The sequence below is a fragment of the Calidris pugnax genome, unplaced genomic scaffold, assembly GCF_001431845.1.
Source record: "Calidris pugnax isolate Ruff unplaced genomic scaffold, ASM143184v1 scaffold31, whole genome shotgun sequence".
Taxonomy (NCBI): Eukaryota; Metazoa; Chordata; class Aves; order Charadriiformes; family Scolopacidae; genus Calidris; species Calidris pugnax.
This window is the reverse complement of record NW_015090786.1, coordinates 4988233-5002488: the sequence shown is the minus strand read 5'-3', so window position 1 is coordinate 5002488 and position 14256 is coordinate 4988233. Positions and strand designations below refer to the sequence as shown.

General features: G+C 45.3%; 1 protein-coding gene and 1 long non-coding RNA gene across 4 annotated transcripts in view; one reads left to right on the top strand and one right to left on the bottom strand.

Moving 5' to 3' along the window:
* LOC106902707 overlaps positions 1-374 on the bottom strand; it is a 29811-nt gene extending 29437 nt beyond the window's left edge. Inside the window, exon 1 of the long non-coding RNA XR_001414564.1 lies at positions 293-374. This is a non-coding gene — a long non-coding RNA (uncharacterized LOC106902707). The remainder of the gene's footprint in view (positions 1-292) is intronic.
* The window catches only part of BCL11A (B-cell CLL/lymphoma 11A (zinc finger protein)), an 80458-nt gene that overhangs the window by 5293 nt on the left and 60909 nt on the right, over positions 1-14256 (top strand). For all 3 annotated transcript variants that reach the window (XM_014966432.1, XM_014966431.1, XM_014966430.1), the window contains exon 2: positions 3289-3618. In XM_014966432.1, the coding sequence (XP_014821918.1) occupies positions 3289-3618 (330 nt within the window). The remainder of the gene's footprint in view (positions 1-3288; positions 3619-14256) is intronic.

Genomic DNA, 14256 nt, shown 5'->3' with positions numbered 1-14256 from the left:
TTGTTCTTAATTTTGCGCGGAGTTTGCTTGCTCCGGGAGGCAGCGGGTGATGCTCGCCTTCCTCCTCGCCGAGTTCTCTCACCCCCCCCATAACGTGTTCCCATTGTACTCCCCGAGTCCACCCCCAGCCCCCTCCTTTGCACCGTACCGATCCCAGGACACAAACTTGGGGATTATACAGCCCTTTTCCATCCTTCCCCACGGCACGGTGCGGGGAAATGCCCTGGCGGAGCACTATCACGCACCGTGCCGTGGCATTTACCCTCTCCCCGTCCCCATCGCCCCCCAGTACCTCCTTTCTCCCGACACTCCAAAATCCATCCCGCTTTTTTGTCGGAGAGACAGCGCGGTTGTTTTTGGTGACTGGGAACGGAGAAGAAGGGGGGAGTAGGAGGGCGAAGGGGGGAAGCTGAAAAAGACATGTTGGTGGAAGGGCAATTTGCATGAAAAATAGGGACGGATGATTAGGGACCCAGGCAGGGAATTTTGATTGCCCCAGAATTAAAAGACGCATCCTGCAAATCAGTAGCGAGACCAGGTGAATTGTATTTTGGCGTTTTCTTTGTAAAGCCGGTGTTTTATATTTTGTTTTAAAAGTAGCAATAATAATAAAAATATATTTTTGCTGGCTCTGCCTCCATCAGGAGCCAAATGTTTTGCAGTGAACATGGTGCCAGCCGTATTTCATACATTAGTATATAATTCTTGTTAATTAGCAATAATTTACGTTAAGAGCATAGAAAATGTTGAGGTTACAGGTTTTATATCTGTACATTTGATCATCTTGTTATTTTCAAGAACTTTGCCTCCTATAAAATTAATTAGGTGAAATGTGGAGGTGTAATCAGCAACCTCTGAATTACCACTTCATTTCCTGGTTTTGATTGTAAATCAGCCCAGTCGGTACAGACTTTAGCAAAGTCTATTTTTGTTTAGCGCTACTTTTAACTGTCTGGTATCGAAGCAGCGGGTTACCTTCTCCTGCTAAATAATACTGACAGCGTCAGAAAGAAATCAGGCCGCGGGAAAACATTATAATTGAATAATGATTATGCAGAGCTCCTCACTAAGCCAGTTGCAAGGGGAATACGGGGTATTTTGTGTCTTTTTTTTTTTTTTTTGCTGCGGAGAGTTGGTGAGCTAGAAGTTAGATTTGCAAAATACCTTTGTCTGCGGCGTGCAGCGAGCTACTGGTGGAATTAGTCCTGCAATAATTTACTCCCTCAGTCCGAAGGCAAGAAGCGGCTGGGGAGAAAACCGCCATGCCCAGCAATCCCGCAGAAACACCCTCCCTGCTCCTCTCCCGGCTTCCCGAGGAGCATGAAATGCACGTTGTGTGTCTTACCCTGTCGGTCTGTAAGTTTAGAACAAAACCCCTGCGATTAAGATATTGTTTTTATTAATGCGAATGTAACCTTCATATTCCTGTGGTTGACCTTACGTTAAATTAGAAGTAGTACTAGAGGCAAGAAATGATGGACTGGATCCCTGTGTCCTAGTTGGAGCTGAGGTACGGCGAGGTAGTGTGCTCTTTCAATATTATTTTACGCAGCACAACTGGGAGCTACTCCAGATCTTCCTCCTCAATATTCAGCCTAGGTAGGGTTGAAATAAATTTAACCTGAGTTCACTGGATTTTTGCACTTTATCAAAATCAGTTCCAATATCGTGCAGTCAAATTAAAATCTATTTTTTGATTCTCTGTGGCTTTAAGTTCATTAAATGTGAAATTGGCAGCCAGCTAAAGAAGGTCAGGCTGATTAACTGTTTAGGAGTTGTATTCCGTCTCTCTTGCGTTACCTGGCAGTGTTTTGAGGTGGGTTGTACGTGTAGTACCCTCTCCTCCTGCTCGCTGCTGTTAGCCTGCACGCTGTATTGCGCAGGTAGAGGAATACCAACACGCTGCTGGTGTTTATTTTTTTGTTTCTCGTGAAAGGCAACAGTGATGGCACACAGATTGCCAAGGTATTTCTCTCCAAACTTAACCAAAGAAAAAAAAAAAGCAAACAGAAGAGAGAGCTGCGTCTGCCTCGTTAGAGCATCCACTGACAATTCTGTGAGCAGAAATAGCCTCATAATGAAGCTTTTTGGAGCTCATTCAGGACATTTGTCAACTTTGACAACATTAGGCAAGGTATTTTGAGTTTATAGAAGGCACTTCTCACTGTTGCAAGGAAATGTGGCAGTCGCTGATTTTTAGATGCTGAGGGCCACCAGTGCTAACACGTTCAAGATAATTTAGGCATGCCTTTATTTCAGGATGAAAAAGGAAAAAATACTAATTGCCTTGTTTCCTTAAGTACTAAAAAATATCCCATCTAGCTAATACCTCTGGGTGGAATTGGTAGTGAATTTGATATTTATTTGAATCCTGAGGAGTAGCTGAAAAGTGAGAGGTGCCTCCCCCCGCCCCGCAGGCATTGCTGCTGCACTTGCTTTTTTATCATTTCGGTTTCTGCCATTTATATATTTATTTATTGGTCTCGTCCCCTCCCTCCCCCACAAATAACTCCTGGCTTTGGAATTTTTAAATGGGAAGCTGCAAGCGGGCTGATAGGGATAGTGACACAGATACACACGTATAGGTATGCACGTGCGTTATAAGGGCTATACGTGCCGCGTGTGCCGGTGCCTGGCTGTGTGCGGCCATGCGGTCTGGCTGCCCCTCTCTTTTCTGTTGCACACACACGCTACCTGCACAGCCTCTATAGGGGATATGCAATATCTGTATGTTCAAACACCTTTTGTCTGCACCCGCACCCCGCATAGTTCAGATTTGTGAATTTTAGAAAGTAGGTCTGGCTGGTGAAAAATACACACCCATATGTGTGAGAGAGAGTGTGTGCAGTGCTTTTTAGCCTGGAATTCATCTACATAAAAAATACATCCGGCAATAAAACACCAAATTCACTTCTCCTCCTAGTACCATGAGAGTTTTGCAGTGTATTCTCTCAGACTATTCATTTAATTTTGCCACCGAGTCGTTCAGTCGAGTCAGAAATTTGTCCTCACGTAGGAACACGGAGACAGTTGCAGTGCTCGCTCTCCGAGTTCTGCATGCTACAGCTGCTTCTGCAAAATCCCTTTCCCTGTAACTGATGAATTCATCTTCTCGCTGCCGTGCTCACAGCCGTGTTGCATGGGTTTAGTTGGGGGGGAGCAGGCAGACGTGGTGAGCAGGGTGTGATATTCATGAAGAGGGGGCTCGGCGCGTTCTTCCCCCCGCTGCGCGCCTGGTGCCTTTCCCTGAGAGCTCTAATGATTCTCCTTTTGTTTCTCAAACTGCAGCCGAACCTCTTGAAGCCATTCTCACTGATGACGAACCTGAACATGGCACATTGGGAGCTCCGGAAGGGGACCACGACCTCCTCACTTGTGGCCAGTGTCAGATGAACTTCCCGTTGGGGGACATTCTTATTTTTATTGAGCACAAACGGAAACAATGCAATGGCAGTCTCTGCTTAGAGAAGGCTGTGGATAAGCCACCTTCACCCTCACCAAGTGAGCTGAAAAAAGCATCCAATCCTGTGGAGGTTGGCATCCAGGTTACGCCAGAGGATGACGATTGTTTATCAACGTCATCTAGAGGAATTTGCCCTAAACAGGAACATATAGCAGGTAAATTAAAAGCAAGGAGAAGTGTTTGCGAGTTTATTTCCGTTTCAGTTGCAACATAGCGTGTTCGCAGTTGTAAAACTGCCGTGTCTGTCTCTCTGTTCTGCTCGCCATGACGGCCCATGTGGTAAATGCCCTGCCTCCGGTTAGTGGTGAGCGCACGACCGGTATTTCCCGGTGCCTGCGCAGAGGCAGGATCAACAGGCACGTGCCGTGCCAGCCGGTATTTCTAACGGTATTGTTTGAGGCCGCTCTCGTGATTTGCCTGTATTGTAGTCCCCGTCTCCCGGTGTCTCGCCTGCCGTAGCGCTGCAGGAGGAGATTTCAGGGCCGGCCGCGTGATAAAGCGAGGAGCTTTCGAGTCTTGGGCAAAGTCAGGGGGGAAAGAGTTAACTGAGCATCAGCCAGCCTTGGTTCCATATTGGCTGTCAGCGTATGGACTGTAATTAAACACAGCCCCATGGCAAAGTGACACCACCGACCTTGACTTTAAGATGCCATTTTCGACTGGCCAGGCCAGAGTAGAGAGGGCAGTTGCTGAAGCGCACAGACATGCTTATTCGAAAAGTTTAAGGGCATGTTGGAAATTTCAAAAGGTTGGTTTGACAGGAAAGGCCGCTCTCTGCTGCCTGCCTCCTCAGCCAAATGATAAATGCTTCGCTGTGCTCTCTCTTGTCTCTGATGTGGTTTTGACAGATGTATCTTGATTTTGTTTGCGGTTTACACAGCCACATGTCAGCCGTACAAATGTCCAAGGCAGAGTTCTGTTTTGTGCAACAAACAATATGAAATGTAATTTTTTTAAAAAAGGGTAAATAATTCCATTTCTTAGCATAATTTTTTTTTTTTCCCCTCAAACCGGAAAGCCGTTTGCCGTGCAGATATTTTAACAAATGAGTTTAAAAAAATAGAGCGTGCTATGTGAAAGAAAATCCCAGAGCCCTGGGAGTGTGACAAGGCACGCTCTGCTTTTAAAATCCGGGTAGTAAACAAGGGTACTACCCGTTTGCAGGGAGCGTTGCAAATCACTCCAAACCGCGCCAACGCTACTGGTCGAACAGGGCGAGACGGCAGCGTATCGGCACCAACCAATACCCCAACTGGTTTCAAACCCCACTTCCCAGCGACGTTTGGGATGTGGTGCTGCCGGTACCTCGCTTCCCAGAGCCCGCAGGACAGCTCGGGGTTGTCAGAGGCACAGTACATCGTCACACCATGTGCTGGAGCTTGTCTGGGGCTTGCTTCGGCCACAGAGTTAAACCATAATAGGGCAGTAGGCACCGGGAGGTTCAGCGCAACGCTCCCGCAGCCTGGCCTCCAGACCAGCCAGCAAATTGCAATGGGGAGCTGGAGTTCCGAAAGCTTTGAGGTGAAAGCAAATATGTGTGTCTGCACACATGTATGTGTGCAAAGCCATGTGCATACACATGCATACGTAATGTGAATGAATGTATACTGTCTCTGCAGAGCCATAGGTATTACTTAGAATACAGGTATATATGTATGTTTAACAGGAAACGGAGGCTCAGATACTGCTAAGCTACATTTTGAAAGAGACTTAAAAAAGTAATAATTCTGCCTATTGCCCTTCCCAGCCACAGATGTTAAAGGTGATTTTTTTTTTCCCCCAGTGTGGCAGAGGGCAGTACCCATTTCCATGTGCTGCCTGCGATCTGACGGAAAATGAGCAGAAGCGTAGGGCATGATTAATGAAGCGGGAGCCTGGCGGAAGGGATTTGTAGTCTTCCGAGCTCTGGAGCCATACTAAATCACCAAATATGGAGGAGCGGCGGTGTGATGTAACACTGTATTTACGTACGGCGCCGCTCTGCTGAAAAGACAAAACACAGCATCTGTCAAGCAAGAATTAAACCCGCTCTCTTCCCTGTGGTCCCAAATAGGTCCCTCAGCCGCAGGGACAGCCAGGCTGGGGAGTTCTGTGCGAGGGGACACTCCTCAGCTGAGGGTTTTGCGCTGGCACTCGTGGGGTGCAGCAGGCTCGGCCAGCCAAATGGCACCTTGGTGTGGTGCAGGTGACTTGAAGCCGGCAGGATTTGGCCTCGCTCGATGTCACGGGGCTGTTAATTCAGAAAAGGCTGTGGTTTTAACTGACTTTAAAGGGGTGGGTGAGCTGCGGGCAGTGGGTAAGGAGAGGTGCACATCGACAGGGGCCGGATCCTGCTTGCCCTTACACATAGGGCTTGCCTTTGCTGTGCAGGTGGGCCTGGCTCGGTTTGGTGGCGTGAGCCACAAAGGCTGCTGTGAGCAGAAACCAAGCTGCAGTTGTCCGAGTATCTCCCAGCCTCAGTTTTCTGCCTGGTGGTGCCCAGCCGTGCCCGTGGACGGGAGGTCCAAGGGTGCAGATCTTCCCCTGCACCTTCCCAGCCAAGACGGAGCCAATAGGTGCTGCGGTCCCCTGGTTATTCCCAGTGACAGGAAATGCAGCTGGGCTGCTGAAGGAGGGGAAGGAGCACCAGGGTCTCACTTGAATGAGTTTAGCTCCCTCGTATCCCAAAGAAGCGTGACAGTAGCTGGAGTGACCTGTGGCCAGGAGTTTGTTGGGTCTGTCAGTAAAATTGCCGGTGAGGTTCTTCGAATGAGCTGTGGAGTTCAGGTTTCTAGAAGACTCCTGCAGTGAACCCCAGGCTCTTTGAATTCTGACATTTTATATCTCATTTTTGTGCAAGGATGCAAAATGCAAAAAAATACGAGTGTGTAATTAAGAAAAAAAAAAAGGACAGAGGCTGCCTTTAGAAAAATATACAGGAGTTGAGTGAACTGATTCTTTCTGGTGAAAGACCAGAAAATGCGTATTTAGTAGCATTGTGAAAATGTTCCCAGTTAGTTGTTAGGCTGAAAGAGGTGTTACAGGTTAGGTCTGGATACAGAGGTGCTATAAGTTAGCTCTGGATGCAGTATTTGCTCTGTCTGCAGTTTTGTAGTCAGTAAGTTGGTGTGTTACAGTAAAAGATCGTCTTAGGATAAGTAATGGTTAAGGATCAGCTCATCTAAAGACAAGGAAGGAGGCAGCCAGTCATTCAAATGCAGGGAGAAATGATGTCTATTTTAACCGTCGATAGGCTGCTCTTTATCCTCACCGTTTTCCAGAGATGGGGATGATTACAAAAGCTTATATGTATGCGTGCAACCTGTGCAGTGGCTGTGAGATCCATAGAGGTGCAGGCATGCGTACCTGTCTCTATTCCGTGTGGTGTCTGCCTGTGCGTAGCTTTGACTTGCTATAAAATTTTGAGTGATGCTGATCCAGCGCTATAGCTGAAATGTCATAAATTTAACTGAAAATTAATAGGATATGTTGTGTGGGTCCAATGAGGCAGCTTTCATCAATATGTATGTCAAAGCTTCACCACCAGATACCGGCAGCCCGTGATTTGCAGTGAGTGCTACGGCAGGGCTTTAGTTATCCGCTCTCATATTTTACAATAGGGGGAAATATTAACTGAAGTATCTAGAGATCAGTGAATGTAAAATTGCTGTTCACTTATTGAAAAGGCTGAAGAAATATTTATCGTCTGCCGGTGTCAGGTTTTAGCGGTTTGTTTGTTGAATGTATAAATCCGAGGGAATTAATAAAAGGTTGTTTTTTGGGTGAAGGAGGATCTTAAATGTTACTTGGATTCAGTTGGAGGAACACTTTGGAGTGCTGCTGCATATTCCCCTTTATAATGCCGAGTGTGTATCTGCGGATGCCGTATTTACTGTACAAAGAGGGAAGGAGGAGGGAAGGTCATTTTTACTTGCTTGAATCCTTTATTCTCAAGCTGCTTGTGGCATTCAAATAAAATACGAGGAAAAATAACATAAGAAAAACCTCTGCAGTAATTGGGGGAAGGTGGACATAATTTGGTACTAAATTTTAGATCAAGTATGTTTGATTATTACAGTTCTCAGGAGGTAATGTCTTTGAGTAGTCATTACACCACAGAAATTTTCTTGGGCTGTTATTAGTAGTTGTCATTATAATTCTGTAGGTTGTAAATTGCTATTCCTTATTATTTTGTTTTGTTCCTGAGACAAAAAATTATTGCTGTCTGGATTGAATAGTTAGCATTGCATCTGGACAATAAGATGGAAGCTTAAAAAAAGGAGGGGGGGAAGGGACTATGGAAATATTTTGGAGTCAAAGTCTGTCTGCTTTCCCCATATAAAGAAACGGAGAGCACAGGCTGGGTAAAACAGTTGCAAGCAGGAAAAATAGTGAGGGTACTACCCAGAGGCTCCTGCTGCTGAGATTCGGAGCCCTGCGTACAAGCTGTATTTGTAAATAAGACAGAGAAAGGTTGTGAACCGGCAGCTTGGCTGTTTTGTCAAAGTACAATGTCAGAGAAACTCTTTCTAAGACAAATTGTAAATAGAAGTGTCACGATGATTGCATGATTGAGCTCCAGAAGTGTCTTGCAATTGTTGGCATTGTCAGAAGACTTTTGAAAGCTTAATTAAAGGCGGTGGCCTGTGCGGCTGTGAAATTTACTTCTTGGGGGGGAAAAATGTAAAAAATGTGGGGGATCAAAAAGTTGCTCTAATGCTAGTCGCGCGGGGATACAGGGCAGAGTCTCAGCTTTCCTCGTTGCCTTTTATAAATAACATTTTTTGAAGAAGCAAACACGTGACACCAATATCATCCTTTGTACAAGGTAAAGATTGTGTTAGTTTTCCTATTCCCTGCTGTTACAGTTAATGTAAAAATGGCTCTTTATTGGAAACACAAATACGAGTTCACTTGAAGCACAGAAGCAGGGTAGAAAGTTTTCCTCTGCCTCGGCGTGATCCTTCTAGGAGAGCATCAGAGTGTTGCAGCGCTCTGAATCTTTCTGCTTTTTTGTTTCCTGCAAATCGGATCTTCTGGTTTAGAGGATGAGAAATGTGTTTTGCATTCTTTTTCCTATTGTATGGGACATTTAATTGTGGAGCTCACCATGGGCTGAAGCATCGCTGCATCCAACGTGCTTGTGGTTGAAGAGGCAGCCTGGCACGCATTAAGCTTCGTATAGATGTGAAAAGGTGCACGTTAGCATCACGTGCCGAAAGCTTTGAAAATAATGCGCGAAATAAACGTAAAGCTCTGTGCAGCGAGTCCCAACAACGAATGCTGGCTGATGGAAACTGAGGCAGGGAGTAAATTAGACACCCTCTAATTAGCCCGGTGGGAGAAATAAAGTCTTCCCTAAACATTCCCATAATTTGGTAATGCCTCTTTTAAGGAGGAAGAGGCCTATTAGCATCACCCCATTTTGTATATGCAACCCTCAGCCCAGAGCTCTTTCTTATTTCATTCAAATAATAAAGACGATTAAAGAGGCTTGCGAGGCAGTGTCAGGCAACGGGAGTTCAGCCTCCAGTTGTTTGCCTGTGTGCATCCTCATTACGGAAATTTTTTGGGCAAAATTCCCTTCAAGCTTCGGTCTGTTTTCATATCCAACAGTACCAGCTTAGTGCAATAAAAGGCGTTTAGCATCAAGCTGGACATGGCCTGGCACATTGCCACTTGGTTTTTTTTTTTTTTTTTCCTTTTAGCTAATCGCTGAGGATCTCTCGTTACCTTTCTGCTTGTTGTGATTTTGTTCGGGTCGTGGTGCTGCCAGTGATGTCGTGAGTCCAAGGAGGTCATCTTCTCGGCCTGGCAGGCATCTGAACGCAGCTTCCATCCGGGAGGGCTCTATTTTATGTGTCAGCTTCTGGGATATTGCCACAAGTTCATAAAATACACTGAGCTCATATATTTTAATACATTAAAACTTATATGCGTACTGGTAGCATGGTCCTAAAATTAACTATCGGTTGCTTGTTGGCTTTTTTTTTTTTTGGTGGGCTAATGAACTTTTTTAAATCTCACTTTGTACAAAGGCAGTAGCTCCAGCCTGCCTTCTGGTAATGGGACCACGATGGTTGATAACTGTACATGGATTGCTGTGATTTATTGCAGACTTTTAAAAATAACAGGCACATTAATGGGCCCACAGACCGCCTGAGCAGTTGGGATGATCTCTTTTCCATTTTGTAATGAATTTACATGAAACATGGTTTGCTCTTTAAGGCCCCCATCCTGGGTGCGCTTAGCCCCGCCGGGCAGGGACCGAGCATCCCCTGTGTGCTTAAATGCACGCAGGAGCCAGACCAGCAACTGTGGGCCCTCGTGGACGAGCAGACCAAGCTCTCATATTATTCACACCCTCCTGCGTTAATGCCAGACCCTTTTTGAAGCCCATAAACATCCTCCCCGTCTTTCTAATCGGGTTTAGTATGCAACGCATCCCGCGTGGGATTCAGCCAGTTTGTTTCCCAACCTTTATTGGCCAGCTGCACTCGCTGTGCATCTCTAAAAGATTTCAGCGAGGCTTTTCACTCTTCTTCTGTGAGGACTGGTAACTTGGTGGCTGCTCCCCGGCTCATTCTTCATTCGGAGGTGGCATTGCCTCGGGTTGGCAAGGGAAAGGTTTGCGGTGTGGGGTGTGGTGAGGTCAGCCCCGATCCCAGCAGGGAATTTGTGTTCTTCATTTGCCTTTACAATCGGAGCACAGCTACTGTACCTTGGAGCAGCTCTCAGGTGTGAGCTCAGATGGGCGCATGTAAATGTCCTGTCAGATGCAACACAGGAATATTAATGTTTTCCTCACCACCGCGCTATAATAAAGCTGTACACAGCCAGCTTAATATGCAGCCGGGCTGGGGAATTGTATAAAACTTCGATAGCCTAGTGTGAATGACAGCGGTGGAAAAAAATATTCAATATGCCACAGTTTGTGTTCTTGTTTTCCTTTGATCTAAAGCAAAATGAAAACATCCACTTCTTTCCCTCCTTGTTTTGTATAGGTGTTCTCCCTCTGCAAAATTGGCTAGTAAGTAAGGAAAGAAAATTAAGTACGGAATGCTGCAGAATTATTTTGAAGCGCATTAATGCCAGCCTGCTGGGGATGTAATTTTTCCAAGTATTAGCAAACATTTATTTTTTACAATTGGGATTGTTTGCTTTGCTTTTCATTCTTTTTTAGTATCTGGGTCTGGTCGAAACAAAGAAAACAGTCACCACAAACAGGGGCTGGAGCCCCCTTTGGCCTCGGCTGCAGGCACAGCCCAGGCTGTACATCCTCTTCACAGAGGTTTCATTTCCATCTTCTTCTGGGTTCTAATCTTCTGCTCCATCCGAAGGTGTCTGTTTTTCACTGTGGGGATGTTAGAGGATTTTTAATAATGTGCTCATTTAACTGAATCAACAGCTGTCAGGAGCGGTTGTAGTAAATCCGCAAAATGTACAAAGAAAAATACATACGTTTCCTGAAACAAAACACTTGAAACAAATTGGCTGCCAAAAAAAGCTGCTGAATTCTGGGTTTGCAGACAGTGCACCAAAGTGTTTCTTCTCACTGCTCTCCCCGGAGACCTTTCCCCACTTGCCTGCTGCAATTCTGCTGGAACTTTTTTTGCCTGAACAGGTTGCTGTTAAAAAACCCCACCGCTTTTCCCTACTTGATGGGTATGGAGCCCAGCTCGAGCTTAGATTTTTTTGTGTTGCGCCCTAAATAGCTAAAACACCAGGGCTGGAGCAAGAAGGGAAACCCAAATAACTGCATTACCATCAAGGAAATGAGGCTTAATATCCCTGTGAAATAGGTGTTGCGGAGGAGCGGTGCTTCAGCTCTGCCCTGCCAGGTGGGCGCTCTCAGGGTGCTGGTGAGGTCTGAGGTGGCTTCAGGGGGTGCTGCATTCGCACCCCGGCGGGTGCTGGTGGAGAGAGACCTGGGGAGCTTTGGTCAGTCAAAACCACGGACTTTCTGGTTCCATCCTCCCCCTGCTTTGCATAAGTGCTGCACAATTACACCTACAATTTGATCTTAGCTTCAGATAGAAAAACCTCTGCCTAAATAAACAATGGAATTACTGCTGAACAACAAAGGCTTAAAGAAGAGTGCTGCCTTCAGTGGTGTTATTATTGTTGTTGTGGATATTATTATTATTATTATTACTACTACTATTACTATTACTACAACTATTACCTTTTTAAAATAAACACACATTACAATTCCTGGCTCCTTAGGAAGTAAGGAGTTTAATTTTGCATTCATTGCTCACTTAATTGATTTAGCAGGCAGCGAAATATAAAATGCAAAAATAAAAATGTCACCCCCACCCCCCCCAAATTTGCGGTAATTAATTTGTCACCCAGTGTTACTTTCCTACAGCATCACAGCTGGTTTTTTTTGGACATAGCATGAATCATCTGGGTTTTGTTGCATTTTAGCTACCGAGTTTCTTCTTTCTAGAATGAGAAAATGTAACAGCAAAACCGTCGTGCTTCAGCCAGGGCATCGCAGGTGCGTGGAGCATTGACTGCGTGAGGGTGGCCAGGGGCTTTTCGCTGTGTTTTCTCTATTATTGATAGTGATTTTTGTATTTAGGAAATTGTATTTGTGCAAAGAGAAACAGTAGTTGAGGTGCCTTGTTCTCTATGAGGCGGCAAAACACAGTGGGATGCATTTGGAAAAAGAGTATTACCCCCCGGAAGATTATTTGGAGGCTGTATTATTTTGTAATAAACTATAAACTGTCCTGTGTTAAATTTGTGTTATGTTAGAAAAAATCAATAAGGAAAAATTAAATTCTGATAAAGATACTCTTGGATCTTTGAAAACAACTGCTGTCCTTTTAACTAAAACATTTGAGGAGCTTCAAAGAGTATGTATTTCTTCTGATCTTAGAGCTGTGTGACTGGTAGCAGGGAAAAAAAAATCTTATTCTACATACAAGTGGATTGCTTAACAAGTCAGCACAGACACATACTTGTTTGTACAATAGAGATAAAAATTCCTGTATAAAAATAATTCAGTTGCTGACAGCAGGCATTGTGCTGGGGCTGCCTCTTTTGTGTTGGCCGGGGGTCAGGGACCACGGCTCCCACTTTCTGCCAGGGGGAGGCTGTCACGATCGCTTGCTGGAGCCTGGAAATAAGTTAATTGCTTTATTTTAAGGAATATTCAGAACCCAGTGGTGTGGTTTTATGTCCGTGTGCCGTCTCTGGAAGCAGCAAAAGAAGGGGAGGGGGAAAAATCTCCTAATGGGGGGAGATGACTTGAAGGCAGTTTGGGAGACGTGGCCTTCAACAGCTCAGTGACTCGGCGGTAGTTTCTCAACTTTTGTTTTTAATCTAATTCCGATTTATGCTGTCACATCCCACACTGGCCCTCCCTGAACTCTCCTCATGTGAAGTAATGTTAGTGTTGGGGATAATCTGTTAAAACTGGGGACTCGTGGCTGATACAGATGTTTGCTGGTGAGGCTGTTGCGCAGCGCCAGGTCTTATTCTGTCTAATAAATGTTAAAAAAGCAGGGTGTTAGCATGGCCCTGTCCTCTTTTTTTTGCTCAGCAGAGGTGCAGGTAAGATAAGCCATGAGGCTGGGGAAGGCTAGGGAGGTGGGAATAGAAATGATTTGGACGTTCATCCATCCTTCGAAGTCGGGGTGCCCGGGGGAGGAAGGCAGCGTGGCTATCCTTCCCCAACCTCCTCCCGTCCCTGGGGTCACTGGCAAAGCTGGGGCTCCCCTCCACCCTCCCGGAGGTGCCAGGGGGATCAGGCCCCCATGGGGCTGGCCGAGAGCGGAGCCAAGTTTGGCAGCGGCTGCCGGCGCGGAGCGGTTCCCCCACAAACTCCTGGCTCTCTCTCTCTCTCAGCGGCGACGGCTTTCGCTCCCTGGGAGCAAAGCGACTTTCTCGGTGGCACGCTCCGGTGCGGAGATCTTTTCATCCCTCCTTTTTAAATGCAGCGAGTTCCTAAAATTAATGCTGCTGCACTTTGATGAAAATAATGTTTTTATAATACATTTGCTGTTTACATGGAAGATGTGACTTGAGGGGAAAAAGGCTTTTTTGGAGGGTGGCGGAAATCTTGTTAATCTGCTCTCGGAGAGCGGCACACAATACTGCCTATGAGCAAGTCTGTGCTGCTTTTGATAAATTACCATGTTTAGAGATAGGTTTGGCTCTTAAGGGCTTAGTTTTCTGAACAAAGTCCATAACAATGTTTTCTGCCTCTGTTTGTCTCCAGCCCCTTTGGCTTGACTCGGAGCCCTGTGTTTAGTTGAAGCTCGGTCTGGAAGATATAACAATTTTGCATTAAAAAAATAAGGAAATCACAGGAAGAAAAACCCTTTTGCTTTTTGGATGAATCTTACTGATAATTTGCTAAAGCTCATTTGAATTTTAAGCACTTCTTTAATCTTCAAAGGCTAAATTGCTTTATGAATATGCATGGTGTGGGCAGACTTTAGTTCATTACCTAGTTGTAAATTCTAATGACCATTAGGTCCTTGCAGTAATTGCGAATTGTTTTGCATTTTTGATTGGCCTATTAACATGTGCATTCGGCACACATCAGGCCAGCCTGTCAGGCTGCTGAAGGAGAAAAAAAAGGTGAAAATTGTTTTATAGCACCAAGATTCTTAGATTTTCAATCTTGGAAAATTGATGATGTAAAAAAATTAAAGCGGTGTTTTTTCTTCTCAAGATTGAAAGTTCACCAAGAGATTTGACATATTTAATTTACATGATGACTTTGCACTCCTTCATTAATGCAATTTGCATATGAAGCTGTTGTTAATCACTTTTGATCATGTTTTGTGTATTAGCTG